The sequence below is a fragment of the Pleurodeles waltl genome, chromosome 3_2, assembly GCF_031143425.1.
Source record: "Pleurodeles waltl isolate 20211129_DDA chromosome 3_2, aPleWal1.hap1.20221129, whole genome shotgun sequence".
Classification (NCBI taxonomy): domain Eukaryota; kingdom Metazoa; phylum Chordata; class Amphibia; order Caudata; family Salamandridae; genus Pleurodeles; species Pleurodeles waltl.
In genome coordinates, this window is record NC_090441.1 from 156,493,900 (window position 1) to 156,514,247 (window position 20,348).

The following is a 20,348-nucleotide window of genomic DNA, read 5'->3' on the forward strand; positions in this document are numbered from 1 at the left end:
AAAATATCTGTCTGTCTGTCTCTCTCTCTCTCTCTCGAGTGAAGTCGAGGTTTTAGAGCTAATAAAGATGGGTTCTAGTCTCTAAGAGCCTCATCCTTTTTTTTTTTTTTGTGTGATTAGTAGTCTCTTCCCAAGTTGAGCTACTTAAATGTGCACCAGCGATTGCCAAGAAGAACAAGTTAATGACCTTCAGTAACGATCTTTATGGTGGCTACTCTATCTAACCAAAGATTCCTCACCTTGTGAATATTCCACAGGTGTCAAACTTCACCCGTAAACTTTTCGAGCAGTACTCATCAGCGCCAGTAAGCAGGTTGTGTGGCTCTGAGTAAATGTTGTTTCGCTTCTGAAGTGAATAGAGAAGCCTCATAAAAATACCACCCATGCACACTAACGTCAGCTGCTTTCTTAGACTGACTGCACCTTCAGACACAGAGCCTATTGGCAGACTGACATTATTAATGGCCAGGTCTCTAGATAGGGTCCCTTTTAGGTGGAAAAAGAGTCCAGTTCACAGAATGGGGAGGTGAGAGTGACAGTGAGGAATCTACAGTTAGAAAGACCGTTACGAAGGTAAGTAACTTGTTCTGCTGGATAATTTAAACCACAGATTTCTCAACTTGTGAACAGATACCACACTAGTCCCACCCCAGGAGGTGGGTCTGTGAACTGGTTACATTTACAAATTAATGGCTTTATGATTTTCCCACAACACCTCAAGCTAGTCTTTAGTACTTAGGAACAGATGAGTCCACGAACTACATGAACATCTTGACACTACATGTATATTTGGTCTCTTAGAGCTGCAATTTTTCTCTAGGAATATGGACATGTGACTTTCTGGACGGGATATGCAGTCTCTAGTGTCTCAGTCCTTTGAAGGAGTGATCATCTGGAGGAGCAGTCCTCTTACAGAAAAAGCCCTTTCTTTGTGCAGCACACTGACCACTTGTTGTCTCTAATAGCGCAGCCCTGTGATGCTGGCCCTTAAGAGGTGCCTTTCTTTTCAGGGAGTGCTCTGGGGTTTTCCCCCAGTGGAAAAGCTGCAGCACATGAGGGAATTTAGACGTCTAGGCCATGAGGAAATGTAACCATTAAGTGCCATACCCTTATGACAACAGCACCTTGCTGATTCATAGGCCTGTGGAGACCCCAATCAATATGGGTTGGCCTACTCAATGGGTGTTGGCTTTCCCAGAGCATGACCACCCTTACACAAGCACATTATGTTACAGCCTTCTGAGTTGTAAGATGGTATCGGGTTTATTGTACCCTTAACAGCCAGATGACTTCAAAGGTCACTGACGGAAAGAAATTTAAGACGTTGAGGACATTTCAACATGTAGGAATCTTTCAATGTTGAGGGCACATCTGATGCTGAGGGCATACACTTGGCATCTCTAGGGATCAAAAAGCAATCTCAAGATCCATACAAAATAGAACAATGCCTCAAAGGAATATAATTGGATGAGAGTGTAGATCACCCCATATCTTTTTTGCTGTGCTGGTAATTAAATCAGGTGGAGACACCATTTGCATTCTGAAAGGTATTCATCATCCAACCCAGTAATGTCTACTAATATTTTTCCCTACATTTTTTAAGAGTAAAAAAAAAAAAGAAAAAAAAAAACATTTGGAAAGTTTAAAACAATTACGCACTGTCCAACATGAATGCTCAACATTATAATAAAAATTCAAAAGACATTTTTAATCACCCTTAGTTGATGTGACAGAGGTGGTAAGCCAGCCAAATATATCAATAGTGATGACATTAATAATATCACCTGGGGTATCAGTGATGTCATGTGCAAGGTCATGAGGGGTGCACTGCTGGGCCATGAGTTAAGGTATGTGCAGCTTACCATAAAAGAGAAATATGAGTGCTTTATAGGTGTTGCATCGTAACCACTGTCACTTTATGAGTTTATGTCCATGCACTATACTTGTGTTAATGCCTGTTTATTCTCTACTGTATTTTTATTTCAAGAGTTGCATTTTTTTATTTGTTAAAAGATTACAAAGTGAGGTGAAGTACTACATTATCCAAGTCCTTTCTCTCCTCAAAATGTGCTCATGTGTACAAGGGTAAAACAGGGATTTTTTTCTTAATACTTAAGAGGTGTGAAGTGGAGCCACATGCAAAATTAAATGATGTCTGTCCTATTTTACACAAACTTTCCTAGCTGTGTGCTGGACCACAGGTGAAAAATGTAGTTAGCTAGCTATACACTTTGTCTATGCATTCAGAAATCAAGCCCAGGCAACTCCGAGAAACAAATATTGGACCATTCAGCAACGCTCCTACAGTTCCCTTTTTAAGATTTCAGTTACTTTTGTGGGAGTAGGTGCGCCTTTTTAAAAAACGAGAGGGAAAGAGCAGAAGCTCTCAGCCAATACCTGTTTAAAAAAAAACTTTTACACGTTTAACTTCCCTGAAAGTGATTTTATATCGCTCTCTATTTTTTATTTTTTTAATCTTTTCCGGGACAGCTAAATGGGTGATCTATATATTTAAAGAAAATTTAAAAGACTTTGAACACGCTTCATTAGCCGGAAATGGCACATGCAAATGAGTTAATTAAAAATGCATTTATAAAACACATTTTGGCTATCCAGTATACTGCTTCTCAGGTTAAAAATTGATTATAATGATTTTCCTTATAAATTGCTCATAAAACCTTCTTAAATAGTCCCGGCAGCCTCAATGCTTATAACCCAAAGCACCAATTACAGATGTTCGGGTAATTTGTTACTACCACTTCATACATACAGCGGCTCGGTGGGCTGATGTCCATGACGGTCAGTGTCGGATTGTCTATGTCACTCCCTCTTCTCCTCAATCTGGTATCTTCATAATCTGGACTGAAAATGCTGCTTCCACTGCTTGTGCTCAAGGAGTGATCGGTGGGGCTGAAACTAACTGGAGACCGGAAATTGTTGCCATGGGTTCTCCTTGCTCTTGGAAATGTTTTCCGGCCTGCAGGAAGAGAAAGTGGGAAATAATTTGCACAAACACAGCATCGGAGAATGAAAGGCTTTAAGCAGAAAATGAAAAGTGAGAGGGAAACTTTTCTTTAAAAAAAAAATAAAAAAAATCAGTTGCAACTTAAAGACCTGGTAGCTTTTTAAATGGGGGGTCCACATTACATTCAAGCGACTGAAGACGCTCTTAATCGCTGATATCTTGACTATACGCCTATAAAACTGAACAATCCAAGCATGTCGTCTAGGTGTTAGAGTCAACTGCATAATCCACAGGATAAAGCTGGATCAGAATAACATTGTCCAGCCCAGTGTTTTTTCTTTTAGTAAAAAAGAGAAGTATCCTTGACAACACCAAAATGTTAATTACCACACAGTTGCGTACTACAGGATTTATCTACAGAGACATCAGTATATTAGATTCTTGTACAGATGCAGGCTCATTATGACTGCAGATGAGCAGCTTTGTTGTTTTCTATCTCCCGCAGGTCAGTGCCTATTTAATTTCCTACACTGTTAAGTAAGGTTATGTGTTGCTAAGCACAGCACCTGCATAAATCTTTAGCAAAAGTAACAGACAATGTTAAATCCAGGCAACAGTTTTACCTGATGTTAGGCGCGTGTTAGGTTTAGATGAAAACAATCAAGTCACGACCTCACAGATGCGCTTGCGGATGCGGAGGCTCTGCGGGCAGTTAGCTCCAATCCAATTGGGCAGGTGAAGGCACTCCCAGAGTTTGGCTTCCATCCTGTGTTTTGAGTCCCAAATATTGCTGAGCATAAGGTCGAGTCAGCACAAGTCTGTTTTCATCCTCTGTTGGTGGTCCCTCAAGAAGGCACATTGGTTATGGGAGAGGTGAAGAAGGGATTGTGGGGTGCTGGAGGAGGCTGATTGGGTAGAAGCACTTATGTTCCCAGCAGGGTAGCCATCCTGGCATCGTTTAAACTGATACAATTTAAAATACTTCCCCGGACGTACTATGTGAGATCCTTGCTTTACAAGACAGGGAAGGCAAAGAATGCAAATTGTCTGCGGGGCTGTGGGGACACTGGCACATTTTATCACACCCTATGGAGCTGCACTAAGACTGCAAGGTTCTGGAGAGACGTGGGAAATGCCCTGGAGGACACCACAGACACTCAAGAGATCCTGAAGGGGCAGTGGAAGTAGAAGCTTACAAATGCTGATTGTTTACACTGCTAGACCCCCATACGTATGAATAAGACATGCTATGACAAGGAAAGGTACGGAAGTGCGGAACACTGACCACTGATGTGGATAACTAGGGTCCTGAAAGAGATACAGCTTTGTCCCAAGAAATCCGTTCACAGAGCGGGGAGGATGGGTGGGTTGGTAAGGAATCTGCAGATGCATATAGTCTCTACCATATAAGGCATTACAGAAAGTAAGTACCTTGTTAATCTGATGGAGACTTCCAGCTGCAGATTCTTTATCTTAGAATAGATACTCAAGCAATACCATCCCTGGGAGTGGGCCTGCAGACCGATTTTAGATGAGGAAGTGCTGCAGGACCGAACTGGCAAACTGCACATCACAACAGACCTGACTGTTCATGCAGTGATGTTTGGTAAACATGTGCAGGTAGGTGAACGTATCTGCCTGGCAGATATCTAGGACTGGAACTATGTATGCTAATGCAGTGGTCGCTGTTTTGGCTGTGCTTGACTGAGAGCGCAAGCCTTTAGGAGGTTGCTTCTTAGCCAGTGTGTCGCAGATTTCAATCAAGAGCACAGCCCATCTGAAGATGGTCCTTTTCTCCACAGCACAACCCTTTTTAGCTCCAACATACCCCACAAAGAGTTGATCATGTACCCGGAATTCCTGTGTGCAGTCAAAGTAGAATGACAACGCTCATTTGGGGTCTAGAGGATTGAGACGCTCCTCTTCCTTGGAAGGGTGAGGCAGAGGATAGAAAGTAGGTAAGGTGATCGAGTAACCTACATCACAGGGTGTAACCACCTTCGGAAGAAAGAAAGCCCACGTGCAAAGCATCACTTTGTCAGGAAGGATAAATACAGAGGCTTAGAAGACAAGGCCTGCAGCTGTATAAAACATCGGGCAAATGAGATGGCCACGAGGAAAGCTGTTCTGATGGTGAGCAACTGCAGATAACAATTGTGAAGTGGCTCAAAAGGAGTGCACATCAAGAATGCCAGATCCACGTCGCACTGAGGTATGATAAACGGAGAAGGTTGGAAAACATGAACCAAACCTTTCAAGAATCTATGTACAATACGAGATTTGGCGAGAGAGGGTTGATCAGGCAACATGGAGATAGCCGAAACATAGCCCTTAAGAGCACAGCCCTGTTGGGCAAAATAAAGAATAAAGAGAAGAACCTGAGAAAGGGGGGCAGAAAGACAATTTACATTTCTGTCGGAACACCAAGCCACAAAATTCTTCCAACAGCAGGTATATGCAGTCTTGGTGGGGGAACACCAGGCTATCAAAATAATGTCAAAGACTTTAGGAAGAAGGTAAAAGTCTATCAACTGCTGCTGCTCAATCTCCACGTAAGAAGACGAGACTGGACAGATTCTGGTGGAAAACCCTCCCCTGCTGCAGCGACAGAAAATTCTCCTGAAGAGGCAGCCTGGTAGCCTGATCGATGACCATACTCTGTAGCTCAGGGTACCAGACTCTCCATGTCGAGTCCAGAGCCACAAGAATAACTAGGGGAGTGTTGACAAAGGAAACTGTACCTCTGGGACCACAAGTCCCAGCCCGCTGTGTGCCCGGAGGGCTGACCATCCCTCACCTGCCCGCAATTACCACTGCGTGGGACTGCTGACAAAGGAAACTGAACCATGGGGACACACAAGTCCCTGCCTGTTGTGCACCCGAAGGAGGGTAGACCATCTTGCACTTGCCTGCAATTACCACTGTGTGCTATAAAGCTCTTGGAGAGGCCCTGCTGCGTGGACCGTGCCCGGACAAAGGCAGGCTAGTCTACTCCCTTCGGAGGCTGGGCTTGGCCCACCCTCTTCCTTCTGTGATCATGGAAGTAGTCACCTATCGTTGGGAGCACAGTGAGTTGCATGAACATTAATTGAACAAAATGATGGGGAAGCGTAAAGCAACTAAGTCACTACCTGCCAAGGGCAAAAGACCAAAAGTAATAAGAAACGCAGGGTTTTCAGTGTGATCTGGATAAATAGATATACACTTGTGACAGCTAGGGAGCCAACCAATGCAGCTGTGTCAAACCCAATAGGTCCCAATTCTGTAAACCGAGGGCCCCTGTAAATAGAGGAGACCCTAGAGCAGGGGAGTGAGATAACATAACGTCGGATATGCTAAGGTGCAGGTGTAATAATCTAGAAGCAAATAAATTAATTGGGAAAATTAATACTCTAACAAATGAGGTTTCAGATTTAAAGGGCATAGTTCGATCCCTAATAGCTCAATTGAAGGGCCAAGAAGGATTACTATGCTGTAAGTGGATGGGAGTGAGCGATGTACCATCCAAATTACCCTACACACAGAACGTAGGCTCTCCCACTATACATGGTAAACTATGGCCCAGTTCAGCCCAGGCGTGCCATAACTCCAATGGATAGTCGCCCTGGTGAAGGAAGCACAATATTGAACGTGATAACCCAATAGGTAGAGATACCATGCCACTGATGAGACCACCAGACATGGAAGGCCCTAGTGTTTCAAGTATTCCACTTAAGGCTCAACAGTACCAAATGGCACCCATAAAACAACTAGAAACAGTGAGCATGTCACATAACATGACCCAACATAGGAGGGTCCCCAATCCTACACAACAAATGGAAAAAGCAAGCACACCATATAATAAGACCCAGTAGAGGAGGGTCGCCTACTCCAAAAACATACAATATTTCAGTGAGCATCCAATATTTCAGTGAGCATCCAATGGAACTAGGTAACATAGAGTGTACCCAACAAATGTTCCAAAGCTAAGTCAGGCAAGCTGGCAAGATGGGGACTCCCTTAAAAACAGTCATCCACTAGATCAGGCACAAGCAGCAAATGTCTGTTGACTGTGGGCTCGGATGTAGTGAGAGCAGAACGGTTAACCAGCAGGAAGGGTAGTATGATACCACAGCACTTACTGTTAGAAATAAATCAATAGCAGACAGTGATCGATCTGGATTTAAGATCTAGCTTACTTTTAAACTACACAATGAGGTTTAAGCTCCACAGACTGACTGATAAACATCTTCTACCAAGGAATCAGGACGCCTGATTAGTCAACTAACACACAATCATGGCTTGACAACTCTTGAGGCAGTAGACTGACTGAGCCAGATTACAACAGCAGGCCAAGGCCAAGAATCAAAGAGAACGCTACACTTAAGTCCAGATAGGGCTATGCACCAGGTACTACAGAGGGATGAAAGAGGGAGATTGGTTAACAAACTTGGCATGGAGACAAGGCAAGAGGCTGCACTAGGTACCTCACGAAATTCTGATTTGGAATCCATAAGCCTGGTCTCATGGAATGCCGCAGGATTAGGGAACTAAGGAGCCAAAGGATCCTGAATGGAACAAATGCACCAATCAGTTCCATTTCTGTCCCTCCCAGGAGACTTGGCTATTGGACCCTCCATATATATGTTAGGGTATAAAAACCTACTAAAATAATGCAACCCTTTCACCAAGCAGGAGACAGTCAGGGGGGCTGGTCCTATGGATTAAAATCTCCCTAAGCATTTCAGTTTGCATGTACCCCATAGACTTGCCAGACATTCTGGGAGTAAAATTAAGTATCCACAATAAGACCTTGTTACACCTGTTTAACATATATGTAAGACAAAAGAGAAGCAACTTGGAGTCACAGGTTGTAGAAACATTAAATCGTGTTCTTAAAACTATATGCCCCAAAAATACTATCATTACAGGTGGTGATTTTAATTGTATGTATGAGTCAATAAATGGCCTAGAACTATTTATGGAGGAGGAGGATATGGTAAGAGGTATTCCTCAACTAGCGGCTTGTCCAATGGTACCGCGCACAGGAGTCTTGAGGGCGTGCAATGGCAGGATTAGCTTAGATAATGCCAGCCTATATGAATTTAAAAACATCAGTGTTCAATCAAAGTTAGATTATATTCTGCACAGCATAAACTTGTAAACTTCGTACTTGTGTAGCGCACATCTACCCTGTGAGTCGGGCATCTTGGCACTGTACGCATACCGCTGTGGAACCCTTCCTGGCTTTCCCTGTGAAGTGCCCACTCCTGGGCACCCCCAAGGTGAAGCCAGGCATCCCAGTGCTGTTGGGGCCGTTGTGGAGATTAAGCAAGCTATTGCCCAGAGTTACAGAGTGGGACCCATGATTAGATTGGCACCGAGGTGAGAGTTATCAGGTCCGAGGAAATTGAGCCCAAGACCCACCGAGGCAGGAATTGAACCCTGGTCTCGGGCCAGACCTCTGCATCAGGGTCTGCCACTCTAACCGTTGAGCCACACTTCTCCACACATAACCACAGGGAATAGGATACTCACCTTTAAAATAGATAGCAGAGAAGATAGCAACCATTTCCCGTTATGTTTAGAGATTGAAAAGGTGCCTCCCAGAAATGCTATCTCTTAATAGGGGCACATTAGTAATACAACCATCCACTGGAAATAACCAAAGGTCAGTAAAATGGCCTTCTATACTGAACAACTTGGGGACTATGGCCAATATCTTCTCTAAAGTAATGAGCCCCTATGTTGATAGTACTTCACCTCACATACCAGTAATAGATATACACCAATCCGTGATTACAGTCTTAAGGACGCATTTAACAAAGTTGCCAGCACAAATGGAAAAACAAGGGGCTGACAAAGATTCTTTGCATAAACCTTGGTATACGAAGGAATGCATAGAGGCCAAAATGTTATCACTTAAAGTTTTAAAGACTGGAAATACACTAGTTGTGTGAGATGTCAGGGCTAACTAGAAAAAAAAAACATTATGAGCTGACAGGAGCTGGGAAGAAACGAACAGGAACGATTTGCTCCAAGCTGCTCAATATAAAGATACCACCAGATTTTGGAAAATAGCTGCCCATAGGAGCAAGGACGCACTAACTGGTACCGAGCACTATTTAGACCCCAATACTTGGATTAGGCATTATACAGATCTCTATTCTGAACCCTTGGAGTATTCTCAAGAATTGCAATGGTCTGAGTAGCTCAACAAATTAAGCTATGGAATTAAAAACCTTTTTTAGCATAGAAAAAGCTTTGGAAGCCACTGATGCCATTAAACCGGAAAAAGTTCCTGGTCTGGATAAAATCCTGGGAGACCTATTCAAACATAGTAAAGAGACATTGGCTCTTTATGTTAACTTAAATAGTAATGCAGTGGCACTGGAAGCGCCAGTTTCCCCCCGTGGAAAGGGGCTAAAATAGTCCTGATTTACAAAAAAGGGAGTAAGCAAGAACCCGGCAACTATAGGCCAATCAGCCTTATAGATGTACTTCAAAAAATATATGGCAGGCAGGTCCTGAGTAAACTGAACGATTGGATGGATGTTAACAGCTTATCAGGCAGGGTTTAAGTCTTACAATCAACCAGGTCTTCAGGCTTCTATGCATCTTGTGGAAATGCAGCAAATTGAGGGGAGGGCAGATGTATATTGCAATTATAGACCAAAGGGCAGCTTTCGATCTTGTTCCCAGAGGCCCTTTATGGGTCTCACTGAAGAGCCAAGGTGTGCTTAATGACCTCTTAACTCATATAATCAGGTTGCATAAAGTCAATTATGCCAAATGTTTGCTGGTGTCTGCATGGCATACTTATAGAATCTATCCCTATTAACAGAGGAGTGAGGCAGGGTTCCACTCTACATGAATGATGTAGTTGACCCAGTGGCGTACCAAAGCCTCCACAGCCCCCGTGGTGCTTGGGGTGGGGGAGGGGTTTCTCCGTGTATTTTGCAAGTGGGCTCCATCAAGTTTCGTTACATCAGTGAGTTGACCATCTTAAGGAATACAACCATGACCCTCCAAAGTCTGTGTTCCCGTGCTACTCTTTGCAGATGACATCATTCTAGTGTCACAGACACCAAGGGGTATCCAAAAACTACTTGACTGGTTCAATGCATATTATGCTGCAAAGGGGCTAGACATTACCACTGACCAGACTAAGTATATAGGCATTAACCCCCACAGGACTTTCAAGAAAATCCTCACAGTCCATGAGCAAAAACTCAAGCATGTATCAAACTTTAGTTACCTGGCCAGGACGCTTAATTCTAGGTTATTATGGCTCCCCCCACTTAAACAAACCAAAAGTGGCCCTTGTACATAGCCCAATAGCTATTACACATAATACACCAAAGACTGACCTCTAAAATAAATTACCCCGGCCATTTAGATTTGTAGACACAAGGCACAAACTGCAGCCTTATATGGGTCTGAGCTATGGGGTAAAGGGGACCCAAAACAGCTTGTGCTAAGAGAAAACAAGTTCAAGGGGGGACTACTGGGTTTACCCGTGTCAACACGACTGGTGTCCATGTAGGAGGACCTAAACATCAAACAAATAGAGTATGTAGTAGTCTTGAGACCTATGTTCTATTGGGTAAGACTGTGGACAACCCAAGAATTGGTACACCATTTGGGAAGCTGGGAAATGGGATTCATTGTGCGCAGGTCGGAGCACGACTACAGGTCGTGGTCGGGCTCAAGACACCAGAGTCAAACAAGGTGTGGCATGGAAAAAGAACTGACATCGGTGCACCTGGATGCTTCCTATATGGGCACGGACAACGCATGTGGAGCCTAACACCACCACCTACCAGCATGCAAGGGTATTGCTCACGAAAAATCTTCCAGATCCAGTCTGACGCCTGGGATACTTCTAGGGTAGGGGTTCTGCAGTTAGAGGTCTCTATCAGATAAGATAAACCACCTCAAATCCATCTGTATTCTCTAGAAAGTCATCATAGCTCACATCTATCTAACAGATGAGCTCAGTGCCCTGATGTGGCTCTTTACACAACTGCAGCCATCACAGTGGAGATCATAATGTGCAAGAAGCAAAATAAAATGTAAATGACCTTCACTAGTTATACACCCAGGATCTAAAACAAGAGCCCTGTGATCATCACATCAGGACAGCTCTAACTCTGCTCCAATTTACAAAAAAAAAAAGATCAAGACACACGTTTAATGAACACTACATAATTGAGGTAACAATCCACCTCCACTTTCGGAACCCAGCCTCCACTCCAATCAGTGACAGACTGTATCTTTGTCTTTGACCTTGCACTGCACTGTGCTCCTTTTGAGTAGCTTTTCTCTATACAAATATCTGTATATACCTACATAAGAATAATCAAGGTTCCTGGGAAAAAAACAATATTGATCATGCAAGTGATTTGGATATAAAAGATGTTGTTTTGCTCTTCAGGTTTTGGTTCTTGCCCTCAATTGATGGAGAAAAGTGTTGGACATATAGGAACTCAGAAACTACAATGGTACTAAAAGGCATAATCAATGACAATACGTTTGCTAAATGCAATAGGACGTCTTGTGTGCATCATAAAATTTTTTAACTTTCCACACAAAAAATGTCAAACGGTAAGGCTTTAATAGGAATGTAGATCCTTTCTGAGTTCCATAGGCGTGGGGAGCTTGCTCCAAGTCTTTTTTGCTTATTGGAATGCACCACTTTTAACCCTTGGATTTTTAGTCCTGCTAATTATATAATATTTACTTGTTTTTACAGAGAAATGAATACTTCGGTTTTTAAGATTCTCATTTTGTTTTAATGGTGGAAAAGATAATTATCACTGTGTACTCCTTTCCCCGTATACTTTTGAAAATTGAGAATACATTGGCAATTTATAACAATATGAAATGAGATTTAATTTGTAAAGCCACTTATAACCACGAGCAAGAATAAACTGCATCTTTGCCAAACCTACCACCAATTGGGATGTTTTAATGAAACATGTAGAGTAATGTGGGACAATTTCTCACCATCATTGTAGTCCTGGTGATGATATGGAATGTGATACCTGCGAGGATATGTTCCACCTTTGCCAAATTTCTCAAAGACAGGGCTATCGTAGTCTATTAGGAATAGATAGAAAATCACAATGCAGTGATAACCCCACAGCAAGAAATGACAAAATATAAAGTTCATAAGTACAATTATACAGTATTATACAGTACAAACATTATAGCACAGACCTTTATCAGACCCCAGATTTCACCCCCAAACACTCCATAATTTAGTCAATAGCCCACATGAAATTAACATCTGCTCTTGCAAACAATGTTGGGACATTTCATCCAGGAATCAATGACTACACATACAACAAGAGCCAATGTATTTTAATTAGCAAATTGTAGGATTCAAAAATGTTGAGCCGGTTTGGTAAGGTAGAACATGCTTTAAGTGCAATAGCCACATCGACATGAAGAACTCAGATATGCACGGAAAGAGACATCTTCATCTCAAAGCTCGTCAAAGAGGAGTGGATATCAGGGAAGAGACTCAGTAGTCTGCTTAAGACAACTTGATTTCATTTTCAAGAAAGGTTGTTAGAAAATCGAGCATCAGTAATCCTATATGCCTATATGTTCGAGTTAGACAGAAAATGAAAGAGCTGACTTTGTTTTATGAGTCCTGTAGTTTTAATATTTGAAGATGTGTCAGTTGGCCCGAAATATCTATTTATACTCTCATAAACAAATCCAGATTTGCCCATGTGTCATCTTTACCTGAAAAGTCTTGGTGATTGTCTGGATAACTTTGAGCTCTTGGCATCCGAGACTTTGGGTAGCTGTCGCTGGAAGAAAAATAAACTTTGTAATATGAAAACATTAAAATACCATTCTAAACCATCACCACTCACTGCTGAGAGCTCTATCGGAATGTAAGGCCTGGACCAAATGCAGTAATAGTTGCAGATTCTGTCATATATGTGAATGCAGTGGAAAGTTCCAAGCACATGTTTTTGTTTCAATAAAGCGACATCCTCTGCAGAAGAATCAACCCAGAAGTTCACTTCTTTGCACTACAGATCCAAGCAATCAAATACTTTAATCTCCTTCCTGAACAATGTTTAAACTAACACACAGTAAAAGAAGCACTGCCAATGCCATCATGTTTAGTTTGCATGCAATACCAACAATATACACACGGTGATGCCATTGAACCAGGCATACAAAATTGCGAAGCAAAAATAAATAAATCAGAGGCCACTTTACACACAACCCAATGTTGTTTGCATCAGCGACATGCTATGGCTTTTTAATTATGGATCACATTAGTAACTGGAACACACAGCAGAAGTGGTCTATAGCTTGACCTTAAAAACAGCCTGGCATAAACCATGTATTCAGATGTAGAACCACAGCTGAGGGAGGAGCGGAGCAGTACAACCAGCTCGATTCACCTCGTGGGCAATGGTCCCTTCTAATATATAGAATGAAACTGATTAAAATAAAATAAATATATTTCAAAACAATTCACCCATTGAGGGGAAACTGTTCTAAATAACAAAGGTGTTAAAGGACAGAGAAATACTGAAATGTTGGAGCAGAAGTTCTAAACAATCAATTACTTTCTGGAATGTCTGTTCTCTACAGAGCTTCCAACATTCCAGTGTTCTACTAATGTTTAATTTTAAAGAAAAGAAGGTCAATGAATTTCACACAGAATGGGTACTGACTGAAGTATGCAGAAAAAGAAAGGCAGAAATTGTGATATCCTGTTGGTGGAATTATTACATTTTTGTCATAACAGATATAAATTGCTGAATCTTGCAACTCGTATCTCCAGCAATAATGGCACTTCTTGCAAAGAGTAGCAAAGTCCTAAAACATGGCTCACTAGGTGAAGCAGTAGGGTCGTACAAAAACAGACCCACTGATGCCATTGTTGGGCAGATCAGATTAAGAGTGGGAGTTCTGAAAGGGAGCAAACAAGGGACAGTCTTAATGGCAAAGCCAGCGTTGTCCCAGAGATTCAGAGAGCTAAGGAGAACTTCTAGTATACAAGCTTGAAATGTTGAAGTAACGGTCTTTCTTATAGTGTACTGCTTCTGATTATGCTGCTGATTATTGGAACTATACTTTAAGTTTTAGGTAACCTCAAATAAACTGAATCCAACCAAAACATTGACAGTGAGCCAGTGCAGGCTTATTAGGATTGGATGGTGGGGGTTTTCTGTGTCATTTTTTCAGAGCCAGCAAACACCTTAAAGGCTAAACTTTGAACTTTATGCAGGCAGTCAACCTGATTTTCAAGTAGGAGACAAAAGACGGCCTTGGCATATTAAGTTGAAGTTACTCGGGAGCTGACAGGTGCTAACTGGGGGCTAAGTGAAGAGGTTGTAAACATCTGCTTTAAAAGAAAATCCCAATTAAGAAATGCATCTTCAAGTCCCATCACCTGTTGACAAATTAGCAAAAAGTAAATGGATGCTCAAAGTATGGGATAGTGGAATGAAAGCTTAACCTTGTTTTGGAGCCAATAATTAAGACTGGTTTCAGAGCCATTCAGTATTCATTTATTACTTCGTATCTCGTGCTCCAAAACAGTTATGGTCTTTAAAGTCTAAGAATAATTGTGGGATCCAAGGACGTGCACACAGAATAAGGTGTGATCAGCAAGGGAGAAGGGAAGTGTCAGTGTGAGTCTGAACCGGAAAATGTTATTTTGTCAATGAAAACATCTTTCAAGTTGAAACCCACGTCTTGGGAGGCAATGGGCAGACACCAGGTAGCCTGAATACACTTTACTACTGGACTGGGATGCAGTCCAGAGTAGTTACCAGTGGCTAAGATGAATTCAAGCATTCAATCGGCTACTTTTTTTTTGTATACTTCAGTGTGACACTACGTGCGACGGATCCGCCCAGACATGTGTCCCCAGCTGTGTGTGCCACTGGACCAAGCTGCCTTAACTGAAGAGCCCCAATCAGAGCAAAACTAGTCTTGGTTGTTTGTGTTCTGGATTAAGGAGGACCAGGCTTAGCAGTTTGGGCTGGATTGTTCTGACTGGAGAAAGGTCATGGCTGTCTTGCATATGGCTGGGTCCAAACTGAGTTGGCATGATTTGTAAAATAACAATGAACTAGGATGCGGCCAAAGTAAATATCAGTGGATGAAACGAATTCAAGCATTCAATCCAAAAATTTTGTATATTCAAAAACTTTAACAAAAGCCATGAAGGGTCTTTAAGGACAGTTAAGAATGCTCAATATTTTCTTCAAAGGAAAGTATTGTTTGCTTTGCCAGTACACAATTGAGCAACTACATAAATTAGGATGTAACTTACAATATGTGGCAATATCAGAGGGAAATAGGGATTGGCAGTGGTAAGGTGCTTCGTTTCTGCAGAGGAGCTACATTTATGGACTAAAAATAGGTGCTAGCTAGGGTGATGCATTTTCGCTTCCCGGGACGAAGCATCCTTTCCGAGGAAATTCTTTCAAAGGGGATCAAGAATACCAAGATATAAGTTCCTTGATAAAAATAGGCTGAACATTAAGCATGGAGCAGTTGTATAGTATACAAGCCACATCAGAGGTGCGGTAGAATTCAGGAGAGTAAAAGCCCACCTGCAGTTAAGAAAAGAAGCTGCGAGTGTGCTGTAGTCCGGGGAGAAGAAACCTTCGGAAATAGCAATGCAAGAAGACTAATAAGCAGAAAGTAAATACAAAGGCATGTTTAAAATATGTTGACAATACGAAGGCCTCTTTTCTGGGTCTACTGATGTGCTGTAAGGTAACATCTCTGGACGCACACGTCACAAAGATTACACGTAGGACCGAAACAAGGTAACAAAGGATAATGGAAGCAGGTGGCCAAGATATTCAAATGTATACCATACCTCAGACATTCTGAACATTTATTCCTTTCTAGCTAGAAATCAAATGATCAAATGAGTGGTGTACTCCTCCTTAATTTTCTGATTTTCAAGGAAGAATATACAAATCCTTCAAATTTCATGTATGGAAACATCTGACTTTTTTTTTTTGGACTTAAAAGTAACTTGTATGAGATGCTATCAACCAACCGCAATTCGGCAAGTGGAGTAACAACTTGGTATATTTTAACAGCAAAATGTATTTGTGTACTCAAATTATTTTTACATCTTAAGCAATTTTATTTGTAATTATTTTGTTTCTCAACAAAACACACAATACATGTATCATAGGTGTGCATAACTCCTTACAGCGGTTTTCTACCACATTATAAGATGTTCTACTAGCTACCTTCACTGAAATAAATACGTTTGAGTTCACATATGATAAGACAACCAAATCCCTAGCATACAGGTCAGAGTTTATAGTGCAACAACAGTAGAATACATAATTATGTATTACATTATCAATTATATTTACACTTCAATACATAATTATATCAGACTGTTCGACCGGACATCTTTGGTGTGATATCCTACCAGACTTTTTGCCTTCTCTACCCCGTTTTTGTTGAACTCATTTTGTTGGCATTAGGACTCTGCACACTTTAACCCTGCTAACCAGTGATAAAGTGCTTGTATAGACCAAATTAGCGCATTCAATTTAATTATAAGCTCCTGATAAAAGTTACTACATATATCCAGCGGATGTAAATTAAATGCTACGTCGGCTGCAGCACCTACTGTCCCGCCCACTAAAGTAGCACTGTAAATGCATCCCAGGCCTCACCACGCACATCACTATCACTCATTTGTGAGCTTGCCTTTCAAAAACCCTTTGCTATCATTAGTAAATGCTTTATGTTTGTCTCTCTTTGGGGCGGTTTTGTTACCGCTTTACAGACTGCCCCTGTTACATGGGTAAGTGCACGTTTGCCGATAAATCTGACTGAAAGCAAACTTCTTTTTCCTTTTGTGTGTCTCCTTTGCGCTCAAGCTCATGGCGGCCGTGGCACTTTGAATCGACTCGTTTATATCAACTGTTTTACTTTTCATTTTCAATTTATGCGGCAAGTAAAGTCCAGTTAGGAATTTACAACGGCAATAGCTCTAACTCGAGCAAACGCTAGACCCACTGCATTGCAATGCTTGTTATCTTTATATTTTCAGGTATGAAAATAGAACATTTCCCTATAGAAGAGTCTTGTTGATAAAAGAAGGCTATTTTCTTCTTCCTTACAGCCAGAAAAAAAATGTTGGGCTCTGATAGGGAGGTGGGGTATACTGGCATTCGAGATTAACATTTTATTGAGTTATAGATACATGTACTCCTGTCTACACCACTCAGTTAATGGAGATCACAAACTGAAACAGGTAGTGTCACAGTGCCAATGTGCAGAATACAGACCACTATGCCGATATGGAAGCCATAATAAATAATGCAAGGTAATGGAAGAATGAACAAAAGAGTTATAATATCCAACAAAAAGACTCCAACCCCTCCACTCGCTGTGTTACCCACCCCTGCATCCCAAACCTTCACCACCCATCACATCAACCTCCAGGGAGTTGAAACCCAGCAGCGGATACCATCAGAAACATACCAGACTAATTACCACCAGTCCAGAACCTTAGGACTCGTACTTGCAATATCAAGGGCACACAAATATTTGGGGCATGTAATCTTAAGGAATTCAGATGATAGTGTTCTTAGGCAGGCCTTCCAAAGAGACTACAACCTGTGCCCCTGCCTGCTAACCCCAATGAGATATTTTCCATGCCAAGCAAAGTCCAAACCCGATGTAGCCAGGTTCAATAGGTTTGGAGAGCTCTCCTACTCCAGAAAGCCAAGTATAGCTTGTTCGGAAGCCCTCAGCAAAGGGTGATCTTATTGCCTTGTTTCAATTTCAGGGTTATGAGAGAATCCGCCGCCCCAGAATAACATGCTGGAAATCTCAACAGAGGGATCCCATACACAAGATCTATCTCATCCAGGACCTTTGTTCAATACATCTACAGTTTGGGACACTGCCATAATAAATGGAGTAGCAACCCAGAGTTGCTGCAGTTTCTTCAACAAATATCACTTTTGCTGGGATTCCACCTGTAGATCCTGTTGGAGGGTAGTACCAGTAGGATTCAAGCTTTGGAAGCATTGAGGTACTTGATCCCTTGGCTGTTGAAAAAGCACCCCCACTCATTTAAAATTAGCGTTCTGCCACTGAAAAATCCATTCCCGGAGTAAAATCTTGGCTCCCTACAACAGGAGTTAGAGGTGAGAGACCGTTTTTGACCATAACCGGGCACCACGAGGAGAGTCTAGCCCAAGTAATCGGGATGAATAAAGGCCCAAGGAGCAGTGTCGCTGCAAACCCCCGGGAGCATTCCAAAAGTGGCTGCTCGAGATCATCTTATCTATGGTGCACCAGGCTTTCTCAGTGGCTACCCTCGCACACTCCACCATGTATCAGAGCAGAGCCGCATGACAGTAGTGCGTTATATGTGGAACCCCCAGACCTCCTTCAGAAGAGGGAGCGTAAATGACGCTTTAAGAGAGTCTGGCTCTCTTGCCCCTCAAATGAAGTTGTTTAGTGTAAGCTGAATCTGCCTGAGGGCCTTGCTTGAGAGACGCAAGTGTAAAGCCATAACCATATATAGGAACCTGGATAAGTCCATTCTATTACTGTTCTTATATGACCCAGACATAAAAGGCCCTGTTGTCCCACTTATGAAGCTTAGTACGAAGAGTTGTTAAAAGCTCCATGTAGCTGACTTCAGCAGTATCCTTCCAGGGTCGAGCAGATCTTAACTTACAGGTGCTTGATAAATTTCTCGGCCCAGGCTAAGGGATATCAAGCCCCTAGTTCTACTGACATTTGAGTATTTAAGTGTAAGCGGGATATTCAAGGTTTGTGACTTCTGAAGATTAGTTTTAAAACCCACAGCCTGACTGAATCTGTCCGCTTCCTCTAGGAGAGGAGGGCATGGAACTTGCAGGGTCAGTTAGTGTCAGCAGCAAGCTGTCTGTGCGTAGACAGATCTTATACTGTTCCGTGCAAATGGATAAAATGGAGGCTTTGCGTGTTGTGTCAGTGAGGGAGAGGAAATACGGCAAAGGAATTATATAGGTGGGTGAGAATTGGAGCTACATTGTAACAGAATGATTTTTTAAATAATTCTGTAAGACCATCTAAATAGGTTTGGAAGCTCTTTAAAGTTTTAAACAGCGAATTGCTGACATATCATCCACTACATCTATTGGGATCTCTAAAGACTATACAGTGCCGTGAATGTACTGGATGTTCAGGATTCCCTACTTGCTCCACCGTGCATAAGGTTTTATAGAAGTTCTGTAACTCCTGGTGGATAGTTTGATCAACTGTGTGAAAAACCCCGTCATTAGACCTTATCAAGGAAATCTCTCTAACTGGAGTCTAGCGCTCAGTTCATCTTAGCATTGGGTAGTGAGATCAGGATGTATATTTTGAGCACTGTAGATCAGTTGTGAAAAAGCTACATTCCATATACCAGACTATAAAATGTATTTATTTACTGTTTGATGTACTGCTACTGAACGCCTGAAAAAGAGGAGCTCTTTACTAGTACAACTGAAATGAAGCTTCAGAACAACATCACCAAGAAACAGAGGTGTAAAACAAAATATTTGGGGGATCATCTTTTGTCCTAACCCTTACATAGCCCAGATCAATTAAGGTGCAGAATAAGTGCAGCTAACACTTAAGGGGAACTTACAAATATATGGTCGTTTCTGAGCACAACTGGTACATCATGAGTTTGTTATTATTTATTAGAGAATAACTTTTTTCAACTTGCACTTCGATTGCATCTTACATATTTAGTAGGCAACATTATATCCTTAGTTAATATCACAACAATGTATTGAAAACCCTATGAGCAATTAAACAAAAATCCTTGTGTGTGATGTTTGTTCTCCACTATAGGGATCTTAATTCTACCCGATAGTCACCATCCAACCAGAGTATAAGTTGTGAGGTTCATGATTGATATTTGTTATGCACAGCACTGCTTTATTATGTTCACCTTTGAAACTTAATTTCAGTTTAAAGAAGGAAAACGGTTTTGAAGTGGGAATCTTTTCTGGGTTCACATGCTGTGCATTATTCCGCCATCTAGTGGTTGGGTCCGAAGTGTCTCCAAAATTTTCTTTGTCCTTCCTCTATTTTAGTGATTGTTTTGAGCCAGTTAAGAAAGAAAAGTGACTATCCGCACACACGTTAGTCTACAGAAATCTCAGTGATTATCGCGTGCTACTATCATACTCAATGATGGTCGCGTACTACTATCATACTATCGTGTACACGATAATATGTTTTTAAAAGTACAAATGCTCACTTTAAAATATGGCCCCATCTCATACTGTAACCATCTATCTTAACAGTAATTCCAATCACAAGGGAAAATACCATTCCTGAGATGACAAACAGATGAACAAAAACCCAACAGGATGGTATTAAA

General features: G+C 41.7%; 1 protein-coding gene across 1 annotated transcript in view; it reads right to left on the minus strand.

Moving 5' to 3' along the window:
• The window catches only part of MAP3K2 (mitogen-activated protein kinase kinase kinase 2), a 269,545-nt gene that overhangs the window by 58,587 nt on the left and 190,610 nt on the right, over positions 1-20,348 (minus strand). The window contains exons 10-12 of the mRNA XM_069227045.1: positions 12,701-12,768; positions 11,954-12,046; positions 2,771-2,977 (exon numbers count right to left, since the gene is read on the minus strand). Of these exons, the coding sequence (XP_069083146.1) occupies positions 2,771-2,977; positions 11,954-12,046; positions 12,701-12,768 (368 nt within the window). The remainder of the gene's footprint in view (positions 1-2,770; positions 2,978-11,953; positions 12,047-12,700; positions 12,769-20,348) is intronic.